The sequence below is a fragment of the Artibeus jamaicensis genome, unplaced genomic scaffold (assembly GCF_021234435.1).
Source record: "Artibeus jamaicensis isolate MK-2021 breed Jamaican fruit bat unplaced genomic scaffold, CSHL_Jam_final contig_3290, whole genome shotgun sequence".
NCBI lineage: Eukaryota > Metazoa > Chordata > Mammalia > Chiroptera > Phyllostomidae > Artibeus > Artibeus jamaicensis.
Window position 1 is genome coordinate 183,011 of NW_026521779.1, and position 17,839 is coordinate 200,849.

The window sequence follows — 17,839 nt, forward strand, 5'->3', positions numbered from 1 at the left end:
AGGCCAGGGAGACCAACCTTAGAAACCTCTATAGCCCCTTTCCTCTTTCCTGCTTATGATTTGCTGTTATGGCAGAATATTTCAGCTTAAAAATAAATAATTTCTAAGCATAAAAACAAGCAGACATACCACCTGCTGGTTTTTCAGCCACCTACCAGTGTTTCATTCTGACAACAGAAATTGCCATTAACTTAGAGAAACAGAAGTGGCTCTTCTGACCCGTGGAGCGAGGCCAGAGGGGACTGATTAGAGAAACTGCACAGCTAAGTGGCAAAGCTGAAACCCAGAACTCCAGCTCTTGCCCCTAGACTCTTAACTACTCGCTATATATGGCCTCTTTGCTATGTGAAATGCTCAGCAGCCACAAAGAATAGTGAAAACTTACTGACATGGAAATATGTTCATAATATTACCAACTAGATGAATAGATAAATAGACAGACAGGTAGATAGATAGAAGATAGATAATCTGTGTTACTTTGCTACAGCTGTCATAGCATAATACCAGAGTAGGTGGCTTAAACAAGAGAAATTTATTGTTTCACAGTTCTAGAGACTGGAAGTTCAAGGTCATGGTGTTGGCAGGGTTGGTTCTGAGGCCTCTCTTTTTGGCTTACAAATGGGTGCCTTGTCATTGTGTTTTCACATGGTCTTTTCTCTATACACACACATCCCTGGTGTATTTCTGTGTATCCTAATTTTCTCCTCCTATAAAGACACCAGTCAGATTAGGTGAGAACCCACCCTAACAGCCTTATTTTAACTTAGTCACTTCTTTAAAGGCTCTATCTTCAAATAGAATCACATTCAGAAGTACTGGGGTTTAAGACTTAAATATATGAATTTAGGAGGGTGGGGGGACACAATTCAGCCCATAACAATATCCAATTGGTAGATATGTACATCTCACTAATAAATGATAAAATTATAAATATATTATATACATTACATGTCATATCTAAATGTATGACATAAATATATATTAGACTATTAAAGAATGCCAAATTATGGTAATCCTTTACCTAAAACCCTTCAATGGCTTTCTACTAACTTGAAATAAAGAGACAAGTCCTCTCCCCCAAAGCCCATAAAGCTCTGCAGGATCTACCTGTCACCTCCTTGCTGTTTCCTGAACAAGCCACGTACATCCTTGGCTCCAGGGTTTTTCCCCTGCTGCCCCTTCCCTCATATATTCACATGGCCCCACCGTTCTTCACTCTGCTATCTGAAAACTCTCTAAAATACCATAGCCTCTCTCTCTGTCCACCTACCTGACTCAATTTTCTCCATAGAACTGATCATTCTTTGATATATATGGCTACTTATTTGTTTGTGTTTTTTTCTGTCTCCTGCACCAGAATTTAAGAGTCATAAGAGCAGAAACTCAGTTTACTTTGTTCCCTGTCATCCCTGGAATAGTGAAATAAGTATCTAGAATGTAGTAGGCATTCTATTTTTTAAAACGGTTGAATAAATAGATGAATGGATAGATAGATAGATAGATAGATAGATAGATAGATAGATAGATAGATAACCTGATGGTTTCCATATATGTTATTTATTTCTAGATGGTTTACATATATATAGAACATATAGAAATGAAATTATCGATATTTATGTACACAGAGATACACATAACCCAACTATAAATGGGATTTCCTTGAGATGACCATCAACATTATATTTCATCTAAAGATATGTAAAACCAAATCAAAAAGCCTTGAAAAATAAGTTTATCTTTGTTGAAGTCTCTTCAAGGGACTGCAGAGGAAGCGAAACGACATCACACAAGACTTAGTTAACCTCCTAAAATGCTTCTTTACTACTGACCCAACCCCCTCTCTTCCTCCTTCAAAGTTCCATCTACCTCTTCTTTGCCCCTCCTGCCACCTTTCATATAGTTTTCTTCTAAAGGTAGATCTTTTCCAATGTAAACGATGTAGCTTAACCTCTTTTGTTTTTTCAGTTTTTCTAATCCCCCAAATTTTATCTTATTCAATACAAAACAAACCAGCTTCAGAGCCACAAATACAAAGTCAGATTCAGAATGTGAGAATCCTCCCCTGAATATCTCAACTTATTTCAACCCTCATGTATGTGAACATGTGTGTACCTATGTGTGTACATACATATGTGTCTGCATATATGTCTACATATATACATCATTTTTAAGAGGTAAATAATGACTATGAGACAAATGTAAATGAATGCACATCAAAGACATTTATAAATTAAGGAAGAAACCAACAAAATGTTAAGACAAACATTCAATGGCAATAAACACACAAACACACTCATCTACCAGACAGTCACGAATACTGCAGTCAACATGCTAACAGATGCAAAAACTGATTTACATCCTCTAGGGTGGTACAATGTAATGTTTGAGGTTATATTTTCCATAGGGCACAAAGCAACTGAATCTCAACAAGACAAAATGCACACGTATCTGTAAAAAACAAAAAACTATTTGTGCTACTATCGACTTTCTACACGTTATCTTCTGTACCTACAGAGTTGTGAAATTGTTTGGCAATATAAAAGTGCAACACTCCTACAGAATCAGATAATTCTCAATACTCAGCTCTCCATCGGCTACCTTAGACATGCAAGTGTATTTAGATACACATATCTATGCCTGGGGAAAAAAAAAACAGAATTCCGACAGTGATTATCTCAAAATGGTGAAATATTATATGAATTTTATTTCATTTTTTTTCTCTTTTTTATCAAAATGTATTTATTTTCACAACAAATAAATTATAGTATATCAAATAATGTGACACTCTACAGAAACTGAAATAAAAACCAACTATACATGTATTGATAACACAAAATTTTGAAAATATTAACTGGAGTGACAAAAGAGCATTGCAAAAGGGTATTCCAAGTGTGACACTGTTTATGCAAATTTGTAAACACAGAAAACAGGACTATGTATTGTTATGGAAACATGCCATATAGTCAAATTACAAAGTATTTATGGAAAAACTGCATGTCCACTTCAAGTCCACAGTTATTTCTAGAGAAGGAAGTAAAAAGTGAAATAGTGGGAGCTTTAAGCATATCTAAAACATTTTTTATTTCTTTTAAAAAATTAATTCTGAAGCCAATATAGCAAAATGATATGTTTGATCTGGGTGTAGATGTCAGATATACTTCTCTGGGTGTTTAAAATATAAGTTAAAAAATTTTAGGAAATAAAGAAGGTGTTTGGCATTATGCTGGGAGCTCTGCGATTTCCAAATGAAGTCTCCTGCACAGCCACTCAAGAAATTTAGTGTCTTTTGGAAAAACAAAATAATTAGTGGACAGTTGAATTCTCATCAGCATGCCAGCTACATCTGAAATAAAAGTTCAGAGAAAGGAGCATGGTAACACTTTCTGAGCTAGAGGCTGGGACGGAGCTAGGTCTTGAGGATGAGTTGGATTTGGGGAGGAAAAGCATAGGAGGAAGAGTGAACTTACTAGACACACCTGAGCATGGGTGTGGCCACCATGGGAACATGATGCATGTGGAGAAGGAAAAGGGGCAGAATGGTGACACTTTGTTTTTCTGTGTCCTCAGGTCCCAGTGCAGCTGCCTTTATTTCTTACTCTTCTCTTGGAAATATCATAAATGCAACTTTTTTTGGCGAGATGACTGAGAAAGATCAACTGTACCTGAACTCCCACATAGTAAGCGTTGCTATTGGACCCAAAAGGAATATATCTCTCTCCAAGACCGTGATTCTGAGTTTTCATCACGTAAAGAAGGTGGGTCAAGCCTGTAATTTGAGCTTGCTTGGGTTTCACAGATGTAGATGGAACAATTTGCATAGCCTCCCAGTCTGGTTCTGGACCTACACTGTCCCATCTGGCAGCCAGGAGCTACCTGTAGCTATTAGGCATTTAAAATGGTGTGTGTCTCACTATATTGGTTGATCCTTGAAGGCAGGAACTTTGTTTTTGGTGTTTATCATCCAGACCATACTAAAGCTTGGTTCCCCAATCTCTCACCACATCCCCTTAGTGAATAATTTGTTTATAACAGAAACTGTTTCTATTCATCAAATGAAGGACAGGGAGGAGGGTGAAGGAGCAGCAGTTGAAAGGGGAAGCAGTGGTGGGAAATGGGTCACTTTCTTTCACTTCCCCTTCATTTGCCACCATGGCTTGTCAATGGTCAACTCGATAACACCTGTGGTCCCAAGTGGCACAGATTCTCCTATGAAAGGAAGGTAAAAGAACTGGGTGATGATGACTGAACACAGAAATAACAAGTAAAGAGAAAGGATGGGATAAAGAAGAAAGATAAAGTGGTGAACACAGTGAGGGATGGTGAGTCTCACTTGGTGATGGGGGTACCATAGCCTGCTAACTCCTGATCAGTATGTACATTAGAGGTGCCAAGAGCAAGAAAAATTGCTCTATACAACAAAAGAAATGGTGGACAGGCAATGGAGATGTACAGTTGAGAGAGTGTGGGCAGAGAAAAGATTAGAATAGAGTGAAAAATTAAGGGGAACTTTCAGAAATAATTGGGACCTTATAAGAAAATAATTTTATTCATAGAAAATCAGTGGTTTGCAATTTGCTTTGTGATGTTAACCACTTAACTCAATGTTCCACAAAAAATCTTCAATAAAATTCCCTTTTTTTGTTCTTGAAAATAATTAATTCGTTCATTCGTTAATTAAAATGTGGTGGGTCTGGTTTGATATTTCAAAGGCTTAGTATTGTGAAGGTTTAATATTTCTATACTTCAAAAACGTAATAAGAAAAAAGCATTCAAACTATCTCTCTAATAATTTTATCTATTGATTTATGTTAGCATATTAAGAGAAAGGGACCTGTAGCACCACTCTAGATAATTATGGGGTTTTTTAATTATTATTTAAAGACTTTCTTTATTTTTATTTGGGGGGGTTGTTATTTACTTACTTACTTACTTACTTATTTAAATTGTTGTTCAAGTACAGTTTTCTGCGTTTTACTCCCATTCCAGCCAACCCCCCCCCAATACTACCCACCTTCCTCCCATTTCCACCCCCCTTAGTTTTTGTCCATGTGTACTTTATACTTGTTTCTGTAAACTCTTCTTCCCCTGAAATTCCCTCCCCTCTCCCCCCTGGTCCCTGTCAGCCTCTTCTGTATTTCAGTATCTTTGGTTATATTTTGCTTGCTTGTTTGTTTTGTTGTTTAGGTTCCTGTTAAAGGTGAGATCATATAGCATTTGTCTTTCACCCCTAGCTTATTTCACTTAACATGATGCTTTCCAGTTCCATACATGCTGTTGCAAAGGATAGGAGCTCCTTCTTTTTTTCTGCTGCGTAGAATTCCATTCTGTAAATGTACCATAGTTTTTGGGTCCATTCATTTACTGATGGGCACCTAGGTTGCTTCCAGCACTTGGCTATTGTAAATTGTGCTGCTATGAACATTGGAATGCATAAGTCTTTTTGGATTGGTGTTTCAGGGTTTAGGATATCATCCCAGCAGTAAAATTGCTGGGTCAAAAGGCAGATCCATTTTTAGTTTTCTTAGAAAATTTCATACTGTTATCCATAGTGGTTGTACCAGTCTGCAATTTCACCAACAATGAATTAGGGTCCCCTTTTCTCCACAACCTCTCCAACACTTGATGTTTGTTGCTTTATTTATGTTGGCCATTCTGACAAGTGTGAAGTAGTATTGCATTGTGGTTTTAATTTGCATCTCTCTGATAGCTAGCGATATTGAGCATCTTTTCATGTGTCTCTGGATTCTCTGTATGCCCTCTTTGGAAAAGTATCTGTTCAAGTTCTTTACCCATTTTATAATTGGGTTGTTCATCTTCTTACAGTGAGTTGTGTAAGTTCTTTGTATATTTTGGAGATTAAACCTTTGTCTGAGGTATCACTGGCAAATGTTTTCCCAAATAAAAAGACACAAATGTCTTTTTATTTTAATAGTTTTCTTTAGCCATGTAGATCTTTTCATTTTAATGAGATCCTATTTGTTTATTCTTTCCTTTATGTCCCTTGTTCTAAGGGACATATCAGTGAAAATGTTGCTGCATGAAATATCTAAGATTTTCCTGCCTATGTTCTCCTCTAGGACTTTAATGGTATCATGTCTTACATTTGTCTTTTATCCACCTTCAATTAATTTTGGTGTATCGTGTAAGTTGGTGCTTGAATTTCATTTTTTTGCACATAGCTGTCAAGTACTCCCAACACCATTTGTTGAAGAGGCTATTATTAGTCCATTTCATGTTGCTGCCCCCTTTATCAAATATTAATTGACTGTAGAGACTTGGGTTTATTTCCAGGCTCTCTGTTCTGTTCATTGGTCTTTGTGCCTATTTTTATGCCACTACCAGGCTGTTTTGATTACAGTGGCCTTGTAATAAATTTGGTATCGGGTATTGTGATCCCTCCTACTTTGCTCTTCTTTCTCAAAATTGCAGCTGCTATTCAGGGTCATTTATGGTTCCATATAAATTTTTGAAGGGTTTGTTCTATGTCTGTGAAATATGCCATTGGTACTTTAATAGGTATTGCATTGAATCTGTACATTGCTTTGAGTAGTATGGACATTTTGATGATGTTAATTCTTCCAATCCATGAACACCTATAATGTTTTCATTTGTTTGTGTCTTCCTTGATTTCTTTCTTCAGTGTTGTGTAATTTTCTACACACAGGTCTTTTACCTCCTTGGTTAGATTTATTCCCAGATATTTTATTTTTCTTTTTGCTATATCGAATGGGATTATTTTCTTGATTTCTCCTTCTTCTGTTTCATTGATGTCTTTGATTTCTGAATATTGACTTTGTATTCAACTGTTTTTGCCAAATACATTTATTAAGTCAAGTAGTTTTTGGGTGGAGTCTATAGGATTTTCCATGCACACTATCATGTCATCTGCAAACAGTGACAGTTTTGTTTCCTCCTTTCTGATTTGGATGCCTTTTATTTTATTTTCTTGTCTGATCACTGTGGCTAAAACTTCCAATGCTATATTGAATAGAAGTGGTGAAAGTGGACAACCTTGTCTTTTTTCTGATCTTAGTGGAAAGGATTTTAGTTTTTGCCCATTGAGTATGATGTTGGCTTTAGGTCTCCCATATATGGCCTTTATTATATTGAGGAATGCTCCCTCTATTCCCACTTTGCTAAGTGTTTTTATCATAAAGGGTGCTGTACCTCATCAAATACTTTTTCCACATCTATTGATTTGATCATATGATTTTTGTCTTTGCTTTTGTTTTATGTGATGTATTACATTTACTGATTTGCGAATATTGAACCATCCTTGCATCCCTGGGATGAATCCCACTTGTTCATGGTGTATGATCTTATTGATATATTGTTGGATGCGATTTGCCAATATTTTTTTGAGGATTTTAGCATTTATGTACATCAGCGATATTGGCCTGAAGTTTTCTTTCTTTGTTGTGTCTTTATCTGGTTTTGGGATTAAGATGATGCTGTCTTCATAAAAAGAGTTTGGGAGTCTTCCATCATTTTGGATTTTTTTGAATAGTCTGTGAAGTATAGGGGTTAGCTCTTCCTTTAATGCTTTGTAGAATTCTCCTGTGAAACCATCTAGTCCAGGGCTTTTGTGACTCGCAATATCTTTGATTACTGCTTCAATTTCATCTGCTGTTATTGGTCTGTTCAGGCTTTCTGCTTCTTCTTCATTGAGTTTTGGAAAATTATCTTTTTATAGAAATTTGTCCATTTCACCTAGGTTTTCAAATTTCTTGGCATACATTTCTTCATAGTAATTTCTTGCAATCCTTTGTATCTCTGGAGTGTCAGTTGTAATCTCTACTCTTTCATTTCTGATTGTGTTTATTTGGGTCCTCTCTCTTTTTTCTTGATGAGCCTGCTTAAAGACTTGTCTATTTTGTTTATCTTTTCAAGAAACCAGCTCCCAGACTCATTGATTCTTTTAATTGTGCTTTTAGTCTCTATGTCATTTAATTCTGCTCTGATCTTGATTATTTCCTTCCTTCTACTTGCTCTGGGCTATCTTTGTTGTTATTCCTCGAGTTCTTGCAGGCGTAGGGTTAAGTTGTTTGTTTGAAATGTTTCTATCTTTTTTAGGTAGGCCTGTATTGCTATGAACTTCCCTCTCAGGACTGCCTTTGCTGTGTCCCATAAGTTTTGAGTTGTTGTGAGTTCATTTTCATTTCTCTCCAGAAACTTTTTGATTTCTTCCCTAATTTCATTCTTGACCCATTCATTGTTTAATAACATGCTATTCAATCTCCATAATTGTGTTTTGGGTTTTTTCCCTTGGGGTTGGTTTCTAGTTTCACTCCCTGTGGTCAGAGAAAATGCTTCGTATGATTTCAATTTTCTTGAATTTGTTGAGGTTTGTTTTGTGTCTTATCATGTGGCCTATCTTTGAAAATGTTCCATGTGCTTTTGAAAAGAATGTGTATTTAGCTTCTTTGGGTTCTATGTATATCAATTAAGGGTTCTATATATATATCAGTTAAGTTCATTTCATCTAGGACGTTGTTCAATGCCACAATATCTTTGTTGATATTTTGTTTGGAAGATCTGTTCATTTTTGACAGTGGGATGTTAAAATCCCCAACTATAATTTTGTTGCTGTCGATATCTTTCTCGAAGTCCTCTAAAATTTTTTTTTATGTATTTGGGTGCTCCTACACTGGGTACATATATATTTACAATGTTTATGTCTTCTTGGTGGATTCTTCCCTTGAGTATGATGAAGTGACCTTCTGGGTCTCTCTTTATGACCCTTTTTTTTTTAGTCTATTTTGTCTGATATGAATATTGCTACCCCATTTTTTTCCTGTCCATTTGCTTAGAAAAATTGTTTTCAGCCCTGCACTTTCAGTCTGTGTAGGTCTTTTGTCCTGAGGTGGGTCTCTTGTAGGCAGCATATGTGTGGGTCATGCTTTCTTATCCATTCAGCTATTCTATGTATTTTGATTGGAGCATTTAATCCATTTACATTTAAGGTTATTATTGATAGGTACTTATTCATTGCCATTTCTGTACCTGTGTTTCTCTCTGTCTCTCTCTTTTCTTTCCTTTCCTTAAAGCAGTCCTTTTAGCATGTCTTGCAGAGCTGTTTTGGTGTTCTTTTAGACATCTTTTGTTTTGGAAGCTTTTTATTTGGCCTTCTATCTTGATTGAGAGCCTTGCTGGGTAAAATAGCCTTAGTTGCAGGCCTCTGGTTCTCATTACTTGGAATATTTCTTGCCATTCTCTTCTTGCTTGGAGTGTTTCCATTGAGAAGTCAGTAGCTAACCTTATTGGGGTTCTCTTGTATGTTACTTCCTTTTTCTCCTTTGCTGCCTTTAAGATTCTCTCTTTGGCTTGGAATTTTGTCATTTTAATGATGATGTGTCTTGAAGTGGGTCTCTTTGGGTTCCTCTTGATTGGGAGTCTGTGTGATTCCTGGATTTGTGTGACTTTTACTCTCATCAAATTAGGGAAGCTTTCTACCATTACTCTTTCAAATACATTTTCTACCCCTTGCTCTTCTTCTTCTCCTTCTGGTATCCCAATTATCTGGACATTATTACGTTTCATATTGTCTTGCATTTCTCTTAATCTTTCTTCATTCTTTCTAAGCCTCTTTTCCTTTTCTTGCTCTTTCTGGGTGTTTTTTCTACTTTGTCCTTCAACTCGCTGATCCAATCTTCTGCTTTATCAATCCTGCATTTAATTCCTTCCACTGTATTTTTTCAGTTCAGAAATTGTATTCTTCACTTTCTCTTGGCCCTTGTTAATAGTTTCTATTTCCTTTTTCATGTTGATATAGTTTTCAGTGATTTCATAGTAGTTCCCCTGTACTTTCTGGTAGCTCATTGTGAGCTGTTTGAACTTCCTGATACCAGTGCTTTGAATTCAATATCTGATGGCTGACTTGCATCTATTTCATCTAGCATTCTTCCTTCTTTCCTTTCATTTGGGGATTGTTTCTTTGTCTTCCCATTGTTTTTGAGACTCTTCTTGTCAGCCTCAGCTTCTTAAATTGATTTGTTCTGGCTTCCTGGGTTTATGGTGTGAACTTCTGTGGTATAATACCTGTGAGATTCAGTGGTGTAGTTTCCTTGATCTCCCAAACTCACCTGTCTTGGGCTGTCCTTTATGTTGGCTCTGTGTTTGTCTTTGGGTTTTGGTTGTTTTGGGGTCTTTCTTTTGTGGGTTCTTCTTACCAGCTGGTTAACTAATGGTCCCTATGTCCACCACCTGTTTCAATTTGTTGTCTGGTCAGGGCAGGTTGTGTTGAAGCTAGCTCTTTCATATGTACAAGGTTCTGAGGATTCTCTTTTGCTCTGATTCTCTGAGAATCAGAATAACTGATTCTCTTCAGTTATTTGCACTGGGTAGATTTTTTCACTATTTAGTTTTATTTCCAGATAGATCTTGGATTGAGGTTTGTGTGGTTTCTACTCCCTCCTTCACCTTCTTCTGTTGTTGTCTGTTGGTGGTTCCTTTGTTGTTGGGTTTCCTCTTCCAGTGGGTATCCTGGTGTTCACCACTTTCACTTACTCTCTTTTTGTGATCAGTTGGAGGAGAAGGCAAAATGATTGATGACAGCAGGAGAGTATTCTATGATATTTACAGTTGCAGCCAGTAGAGAAGAGATAGAAGATCCTTTGGCTATGTATAGTGTTAACTGTGATATTCAACCCAACTAGCCACTTTTAAGAAAGGATGGAAAGAAGATAAGACTCATGTTGGGGAGGAAAGGATTGTGAGTTGGATTTAGAAAGCAGTGAGGTTGTGGAAGGTCAGATTCTGAGGTAAAGTGAGAGTAAAGGATAGTAAATAGGAGTAGTATGTGAGAGAATAGAGTTAACCACTACAGTAATAGAGTTCAGGAAACTGTGAAGTGGGCTCTGATCCAGGAAGGGTGATGTGAAGTATTTACAATTGTATGGAAAAGCTATTAGTTACAATAATATCAGAGCAACAATGGCATGACAGAATCTATGTGATCTGTTACCACAAATGTGATCTGGATAACAAATAGGGAATATAGAACTTTGAGTAGTTTGCTAAAGGCACACAAGTGACATGAAGGATAGTAAATTAGAGGACTTCCGCCAAGATGGAGGCATAGGTGGACACACTGTGCCTTCTCGCACAACCAAGTTTAAAAACAACAAAGTTTTAGCAACAAAAACGCAGCCAAACCACAGAAAATTGAACTACACAGAAGTCTGACAACAACAAACCCTTCAGCCAAACCTGTAAGAGGGGCAGAGCCAGCAGCAGAGCAGGGTAGGGCAGGAAAGATCCACGGAACCGACCTGGGCGCATGACCCGGGCATGCGCAGGCAGCTGTGGGCAGATCCCAGGTGTGGAGTAGCAGCAGGTGGACCCACTGAGGGCACAAGGAGGCGGACCCACTGAGGACTGACCATGGTCACACATTTGCATGCAGATAAACCAGTGAAGGAGCAAGCAGTGAGACGGACCGCGCTGGCCCCAGCAGCATGAAGTGGCAGAGGGGACTACCATTGTCCCTCTCTGACCCCGCCCCCACATATAGCATCACAAACCAGCAACCTGGGTGGCCCCGCCCTGGTGAACACCTAAGGCTTCACCCCTCATACGTAACAGGTGCGAACAGACCAAAACATGGCTCAAGAAGAACTCAGAGCCCAGAGCCAATAAATCTAAGTGACCAAGAAATAGCCAAACTTTCAGATGCACAGTTCAAAACACTGGTGATCAGGATTCTCACAGAATTTGTTGATTTTAGTCACAAATTAGAGGAACATATGAAGGCTAAACTAGTTGAAATGAAGGAAAATGCACAGGAAACCAATAGTAATGGAAAGGAAACTGGGACTCAGATCAAAGGAGTGGACCAGAAAGAAGGAAAAAATTACCAAACAGAAAAGGATGAAGAAACAAGAATTCAAAAAAATGAGGAGAGACTTAGGAACCTTCAGGACATCTTGAAAAGTTCCAGCATCCGAATTATAGGGGTACCAGAAGGGAAAGAGGAACAGCCACGAGTGGAAACTTATTGGAACAAATAACAAAGGAGAACTTCCCCAATCTGGCAAAGGCAATAGACTTCCAGGAAATCCAGGAAGCTCAGAGAGTACCAAAGAAGTTGGACCCAAGAAGAAACACACCAAGGCACATCAGAATTACATTAGCCAAGATGAAAATGAAGGAGAGAATCCTAGAAGCAGCAAGAGATAAGGGGACAGTCACCTACAAAGGAGTTCCCATCAGACTGTCAGCTGATTTCTCAAAAGAGACCTTACAGGCAAGAAAGGGCTGGAAAGAAGTATTCCAAATCATGAAATCCAAAGACCTACAACCAAGATTGCTCTATCCAGCAAAGCTTTCATTTAGAATGGAAGGGCAGATAAAGTGCTTCTCAGATAAGATCAAATTCAAGGAGTTCATCATCACAAGCCCTTATTATATGAAATGTTAAAGGGACTTATCTAAGAAAAAGAAGATAAAAAAATATGAACAGTGAAAGGACAGCAAACTCACAGTTATTAAGAACCACACCTAATAGCAAACTAAAAGGACAGCTATATCAGGAGCAGAATCATAGAAATGAAGATCTCATGAAGGGTAAGCAACAGGGGAGTGGGAGAAGGGGGGAGAAAGTATAGAAAATAAGTAGCATAGACAGTAGGTAGAAAATAGATAGGGGGAGGGCAAGAATAATATGGGAAATATAGAATCTAAAGAACTTGAGACATGTGGTCATAAACTAAAGGGGGGCAATGGTGGAGGAGGGGGTGTGCAGGGTAGAGAGGAATGAAGGAGGAAAATAGAACAACTGTAATGGCATAATCAATAAAATATTTTTTTAAAAAAGGATAGTGAATTAGCAATACACTTTGGAAGAGAGAACAGGGGAAACCTGTCAAATGATACAATATAATGAGCCAAGCTTAGAAGACTATAAAAGGAGTGCAAAAATACTATTAAAATAAAAGATGTAAGCATAATGAAAAATAATAATACAAATATGCAGTAGCTTGTAGTTTCTCTGCAATAGCAAAGTGAAATTTGTCTCATTGTCTCAACTGTTGGGATGCCTCCTCTTTGGGTCCGACTCTGGTCCTTTCATGGGTCCAAGTTTTTTGTCTCACTTGTGGGTATTTTTTTAAAAAAGGAAAAAAGGCAGGAGAAGTGAGGAAGAAGAGATAAAATTGGAAAGAAAGGAAGGAGGAATAAAACAAGAAAAAAGGAAAGAGAAGAAAAAGGCATTGAAAGATAAACAATAATAAAATTTTTTTTAATTAAACTTTTTAAAAAAACACCTCTTGTTGGTTTCAAGCTGGCCAAGCCAGATTTTCTGGTCTTCCTGGCTGCAGCAGGCTGAGGGGCAATTGGTGTGGTTTCTTGTGTACTCAGCCAGTCTTGCAAGCACTCTCCCAAGAGCTAGTCTGGCGCCTCTCCCTAGTGCCCCAGGCGGGGGATTCAGGTCATCTTTAGAGAGCTCTTTTTCTGGGGGTCATCATCGTGGGCTGGGGTATGGGTGGATACACGCGCTGGCCAGGCTGCCTGGATCCCTCAGGCTTGGGCAGGAACCCTTCCCAGTGCTATGGGGAAACGCAGGGACTCTGGCGCAACCTCAGGATTGCTGCCCAACTTGGTTGGGAGTAAGCCAAGTGGCTGTCACAGGAGAATCCCCCAAACAGTTTGACTTTTTGAGAAATTCCTCCTACTCAAGCCTTCCACTCAGTGCATCCCAATTCTTCAGCCAGACCAGTGGTTATCCAGGTCAGTGATCCTTACTGCAGGGCTCTCAACTCTCCCAAGCCTGTGACCACAGTCTCCGCAGGTGATCCAACATTGTGTGTTTTCCTCTTTGTTCTTATTCCCCTCTCTGCAACTTCAAATAACAAGGTCTCTCCTGGTGCTGCTCAAACCCTGCTTGGCCAGGGAGGGAGGGATCAGTTGACCCAGCTCTCTCCAGGGACTCTGTGGCAGGCCCGCAGCTCCCAAAGAGTCTGTGGTAGACCCAGCGCTGGGCGCGGAGTGCTGGGCCTGGTGCTACAGCTGCATCTCCATGCTGGTCCTGGAGTAGTCTCCTTACCGTCTGGTTTTTCAGTGTCCGCTACAATTTCTGGTCTCTTATTTTCATAAATGCTGGGGTACTGTTGGCTGTTTGCTCAGTTCCTCTGTAGATCGACCCAATTTTCTTTATTTTTAGAGAGGAAAAGGGAGGGAAAAAGGGAGAGAAATACCAGTGTTCGGTTGCCTCTTGCAAGCCCCACAACTCAGGCATGTGCCCTAGACTGGGAATCAAACCAGCGACCCTTGTGCCACCAGCCAGGGCTGACTTACTGATATTTTTTAGAGAGAAAAGAAGAGGGAGAAAGAGAGAAATATCGGTTTGTTGTTCCACATATTTATGCATTCATTGGTTGATTTTTGTATGTGCCCTGACTGGGGACTGAGTCTGCAACCTTGACCTATGGGGACAATGTTCTAACCAACTGAGCTTCCGGCCAAAGCCCAGAATTATGTCTTTACCAGACATGTGTATGCTCTGCAGGGGCACAACATATTAGGCACACCAAAAGAATATTTACAGTATTTTACCTGATATCTGAATTAAATTTTTAGTCTATTATGTAACAGATTAAATCTATAAAGTGAAACATGCTATTTTAAATATAGTGAGTTAAATGAAATATATCATTAACATTAATTTGACTTGTTTATTTTTACCTTTTTTGAATGTGGCTAGTAGAAAATTTCAAATTACAAATTACAAAAATAGTATGTGGCTCACATACTATTTTTCTGGAGCAGCATTATTCTAATGCATGGAATTATTTTAGCTGAAGCTATGAAATTTGAACTGAGACATAATATTCATTTCTGCAAAGAAGGCTGGTATTATTAAGATCACATAACTCATCAGTAAAAAAGTTTTCTTTAATCTGTTGCCTTTTCCCATTCTCTGTCCAACCTCTTAAAGACAGGAGGGGCAATAGCCACGCACAGATGTAGTAAAATTTGTTTGCTCCTTTTTCTTTCAGTTCTGTTAAGAAAATAAGAATCAAATGAAATCTTGTTGTTTGCGACAACATGGCTGGACCTTGAGGGCATTATGCCATGTGACCTAAGTAGGCAGAGGAAGAGAAACACTGCATAATCTCACTCAATGTGGAATCTGAAAAAGCCAAATTCAAGAAGCAGAGACCAGATGGTGGCTGTCAGGGGCGGGGGGGGGGGGGGGTGAGGGACGCAGGTGAGGGAAATCAGAGGGTATGAACTTCCCGCCACATGGAGAACATGCTCTGGGGCTGCACATGCAACCTGCACTGTGTCTCTGTGAGATGCTAGAGGAGTAGATTTTAAAAGCTCTTCCCACAGAATAAAAATTGTAGCTCTGTGAGGTGATGGATACTAACTAAACTTATTATGGTAATCATTTCATTGTGTGTGTGTGTGTATATATGTATATATACACACACACACACATTAAATCATTACATTTTACACCTGAAATTTGCCCAATGTTGTACGTCAATTATGTCTGAATAAAGCTGAAAAATTAATCTAATTTTAAAATATAAATTTAAGAATTAAAGGAGGAAGGCGGGGAAATGTAGGTTTTCTCTAGCTGATGCATAAAATCTAGGTATGAAATTTCTGATGTATGGCATGGTGCAGAGAAAGTGGAGCAAGAAATCTGGGAATGGCCCAGTGGCTCATCAAAGGAGAGCCAGGCCCCAGACAGGAAAGCATGTCACTCATGCCCTTGCCTGCATGAACTGTTGCTCTAAAGCCCTTGGGTCAAAGAGAACAGGTGGGAGGCTGATTTTATTCTCTGTTTCCCAGTGTTGTTTCTTTCCTGTTCCAACCCTCACGTTGCATGAGCAATTATTGTGTTGTTGTCAGGGATAGAACTGGTGTAGAAAAAACAGGGAAATTTGTTTTCTGGTTGGTTTTAGGTTTGTTTGGGGGTTTTCCTGGTGGTGGTGGGTGGAGTTGGGGGAACCAGAGAAATCTGGCTTGGAGACTATTTGGGAGAAAACTATGTGAGCCTTACATTGTCTTCTTATCTGACTCTCATGGTAGGCGACAAAGTCATAAAACCCATAACATCTTGTAAAATTCTGGCTTCCATGGAGAGAAATTACATTATTTTTGTTTTACAAAATCCCAGTAGAGGCAGGGCTATGGGGACAGGTGTCCTGGTGGCTGTCCCCTTCACCTGAAAGAGAAATCACTGGAGTCACTTCTCAGCCTTGGCTCTCATTCCCCACCCTGGTGAAGACTGACATTCTGAGGGCTGCTTTTCCTAAGCAAAAACACAACGAGCCCTTTCTGTTTTCAGATGAGGCTCCTGAGCCAAAACGTCACGTGCGTGTTCTGGAAAAGCACGGATGAGGGCGGCCACTGGTCCAGGGATGGCTGCACGCTGGACCACGTGAACAAGAGTCACACTACGTGCAACTGCACTCACTTGTCCAGTTTCGCTGTCCTCATGGCCCTCACCAGCCAGGTAGGATGGGAACATTCAATTCCTCTGGTTTAACCTTTTTGAACTCCTACTAGGTGGCAATAAGCGCTGTAAAGAACAGGAAAATGAGTGAGAGACTGGAGTGACTGCAGAGGCGTGCCATGTTCAATAGGATGGTCGAAGGAGGATTGAATATGTGAGCTGAAATCTGAATATTAAGAGTCGGTAGTGCTGCGATGCAGATAAACCTAAAAAACATTCATTGAGTGAGAGAAGCCAGACACAAAGCATTACATATTGTGTGATTCCACTGACATGAAATATCCAGAAGAGGCAAATCTAGAGAGATAGAAAGCAAACTGGTGGTTGCAAAGGGTCAAGGGGAGGAATGCATGGTGGTAACTGCTTAGTGGGCATGGGGTTTTATCTTAGAGGTGAGGAAAACATTTTGGAGCTGCACAGAGGTACTGACAACACCAAATGTGCTAAATGCCTCTGAACTGTACACTGTAAAGTGGTGTAAAGTGGTGAATTTTATATTACTTGGAAACACAAGTATACATAAAGACCCTGAAGAGTGAAAAGAAAAGAAAGTTGGCGTGTTCCAAGAAAAACGTGGCTGGAACAGAGTAAATGAGAGGAGTGGGAAGGGAGCCAGTCACAGAGATGGAGTTCAGAGAAATGTGCCAGACCTCGAATGCCAGGAATTTAGGTTTCATTTGAATTGCAATGGGAAGGCAATGGAAGGTTTCTATCACAAATGCTGCATATTTATGTCATTAGAAGATCCCTCTGGCTCTCAAGTCAAGAATGAACAGTGGTCAAGAGTGGACTCACAGACCTGGCCTGAATGGCTCAGCTGGTTGGAGCATCGTCCTGTAAACCAAACGGTTGTGGGTTTGATTCCCAGCCAGAGCACATGCCTGGGTTGCAGGTTCAGTCCCCAGTCAGGCCACATGCAAGAGGCAACCCAATCCATGTTTCTCTCTCACATGATGTTTCTATCCCTCTCTTCCCCTCTCTCTAAAATCAATAAGCATGTCCTCAGGTGAGAATTTAAAAAAGGGGGTGGTTTCACAGAAACAACATGGTGGTCAGGGTTCAGGTGGCAGCAGCCGAGGTTGTGGGAGACAGTCAGACAGACACATATCCTAGAGGTGGAGTCAGAGAGCTTACTGATGACATGGGCTGGGTGATGTCACCCAAGAAGTCCTACCTCTTTCTCCTCTTCTCAGGGATGGAAGTGGTACCCCAAGAACAACACTTGGTGGAAATCTCCAACCTCTCCTGTTACACAGGGCAGTGGGGAAGCTAAGATTGGTTTAAAAACATAAAATACTTATTTTATTCATTGTTACACTTATGGAGTTCATCTGAGTTGGGCATAGCCTTAGTTTTTGTTGATATATACGTGTA

At 39.4% G+C, this 17,839-nt stretch overlaps 1 protein-coding gene across 1 annotated transcript in view; it reads left to right on the top strand.

Moving 5' to 3' along the window:
• Positions 1-17,839, top strand: part of ADGRE3 (adhesion G protein-coupled receptor E3) — a 66,305-nt gene that overhangs the window by 36,986 nt on the left and 11,480 nt on the right. The window contains exons 8-9 of the mRNA XM_037145846.2: positions 3,568-3,755; positions 16,298-16,465. Of these exons, the coding sequence (XP_037001741.2) occupies positions 3,568-3,755; positions 16,298-16,465 (356 nt within the window). The remainder of the gene's footprint in view (positions 1-3,567; positions 3,756-16,297; positions 16,466-17,839) is intronic.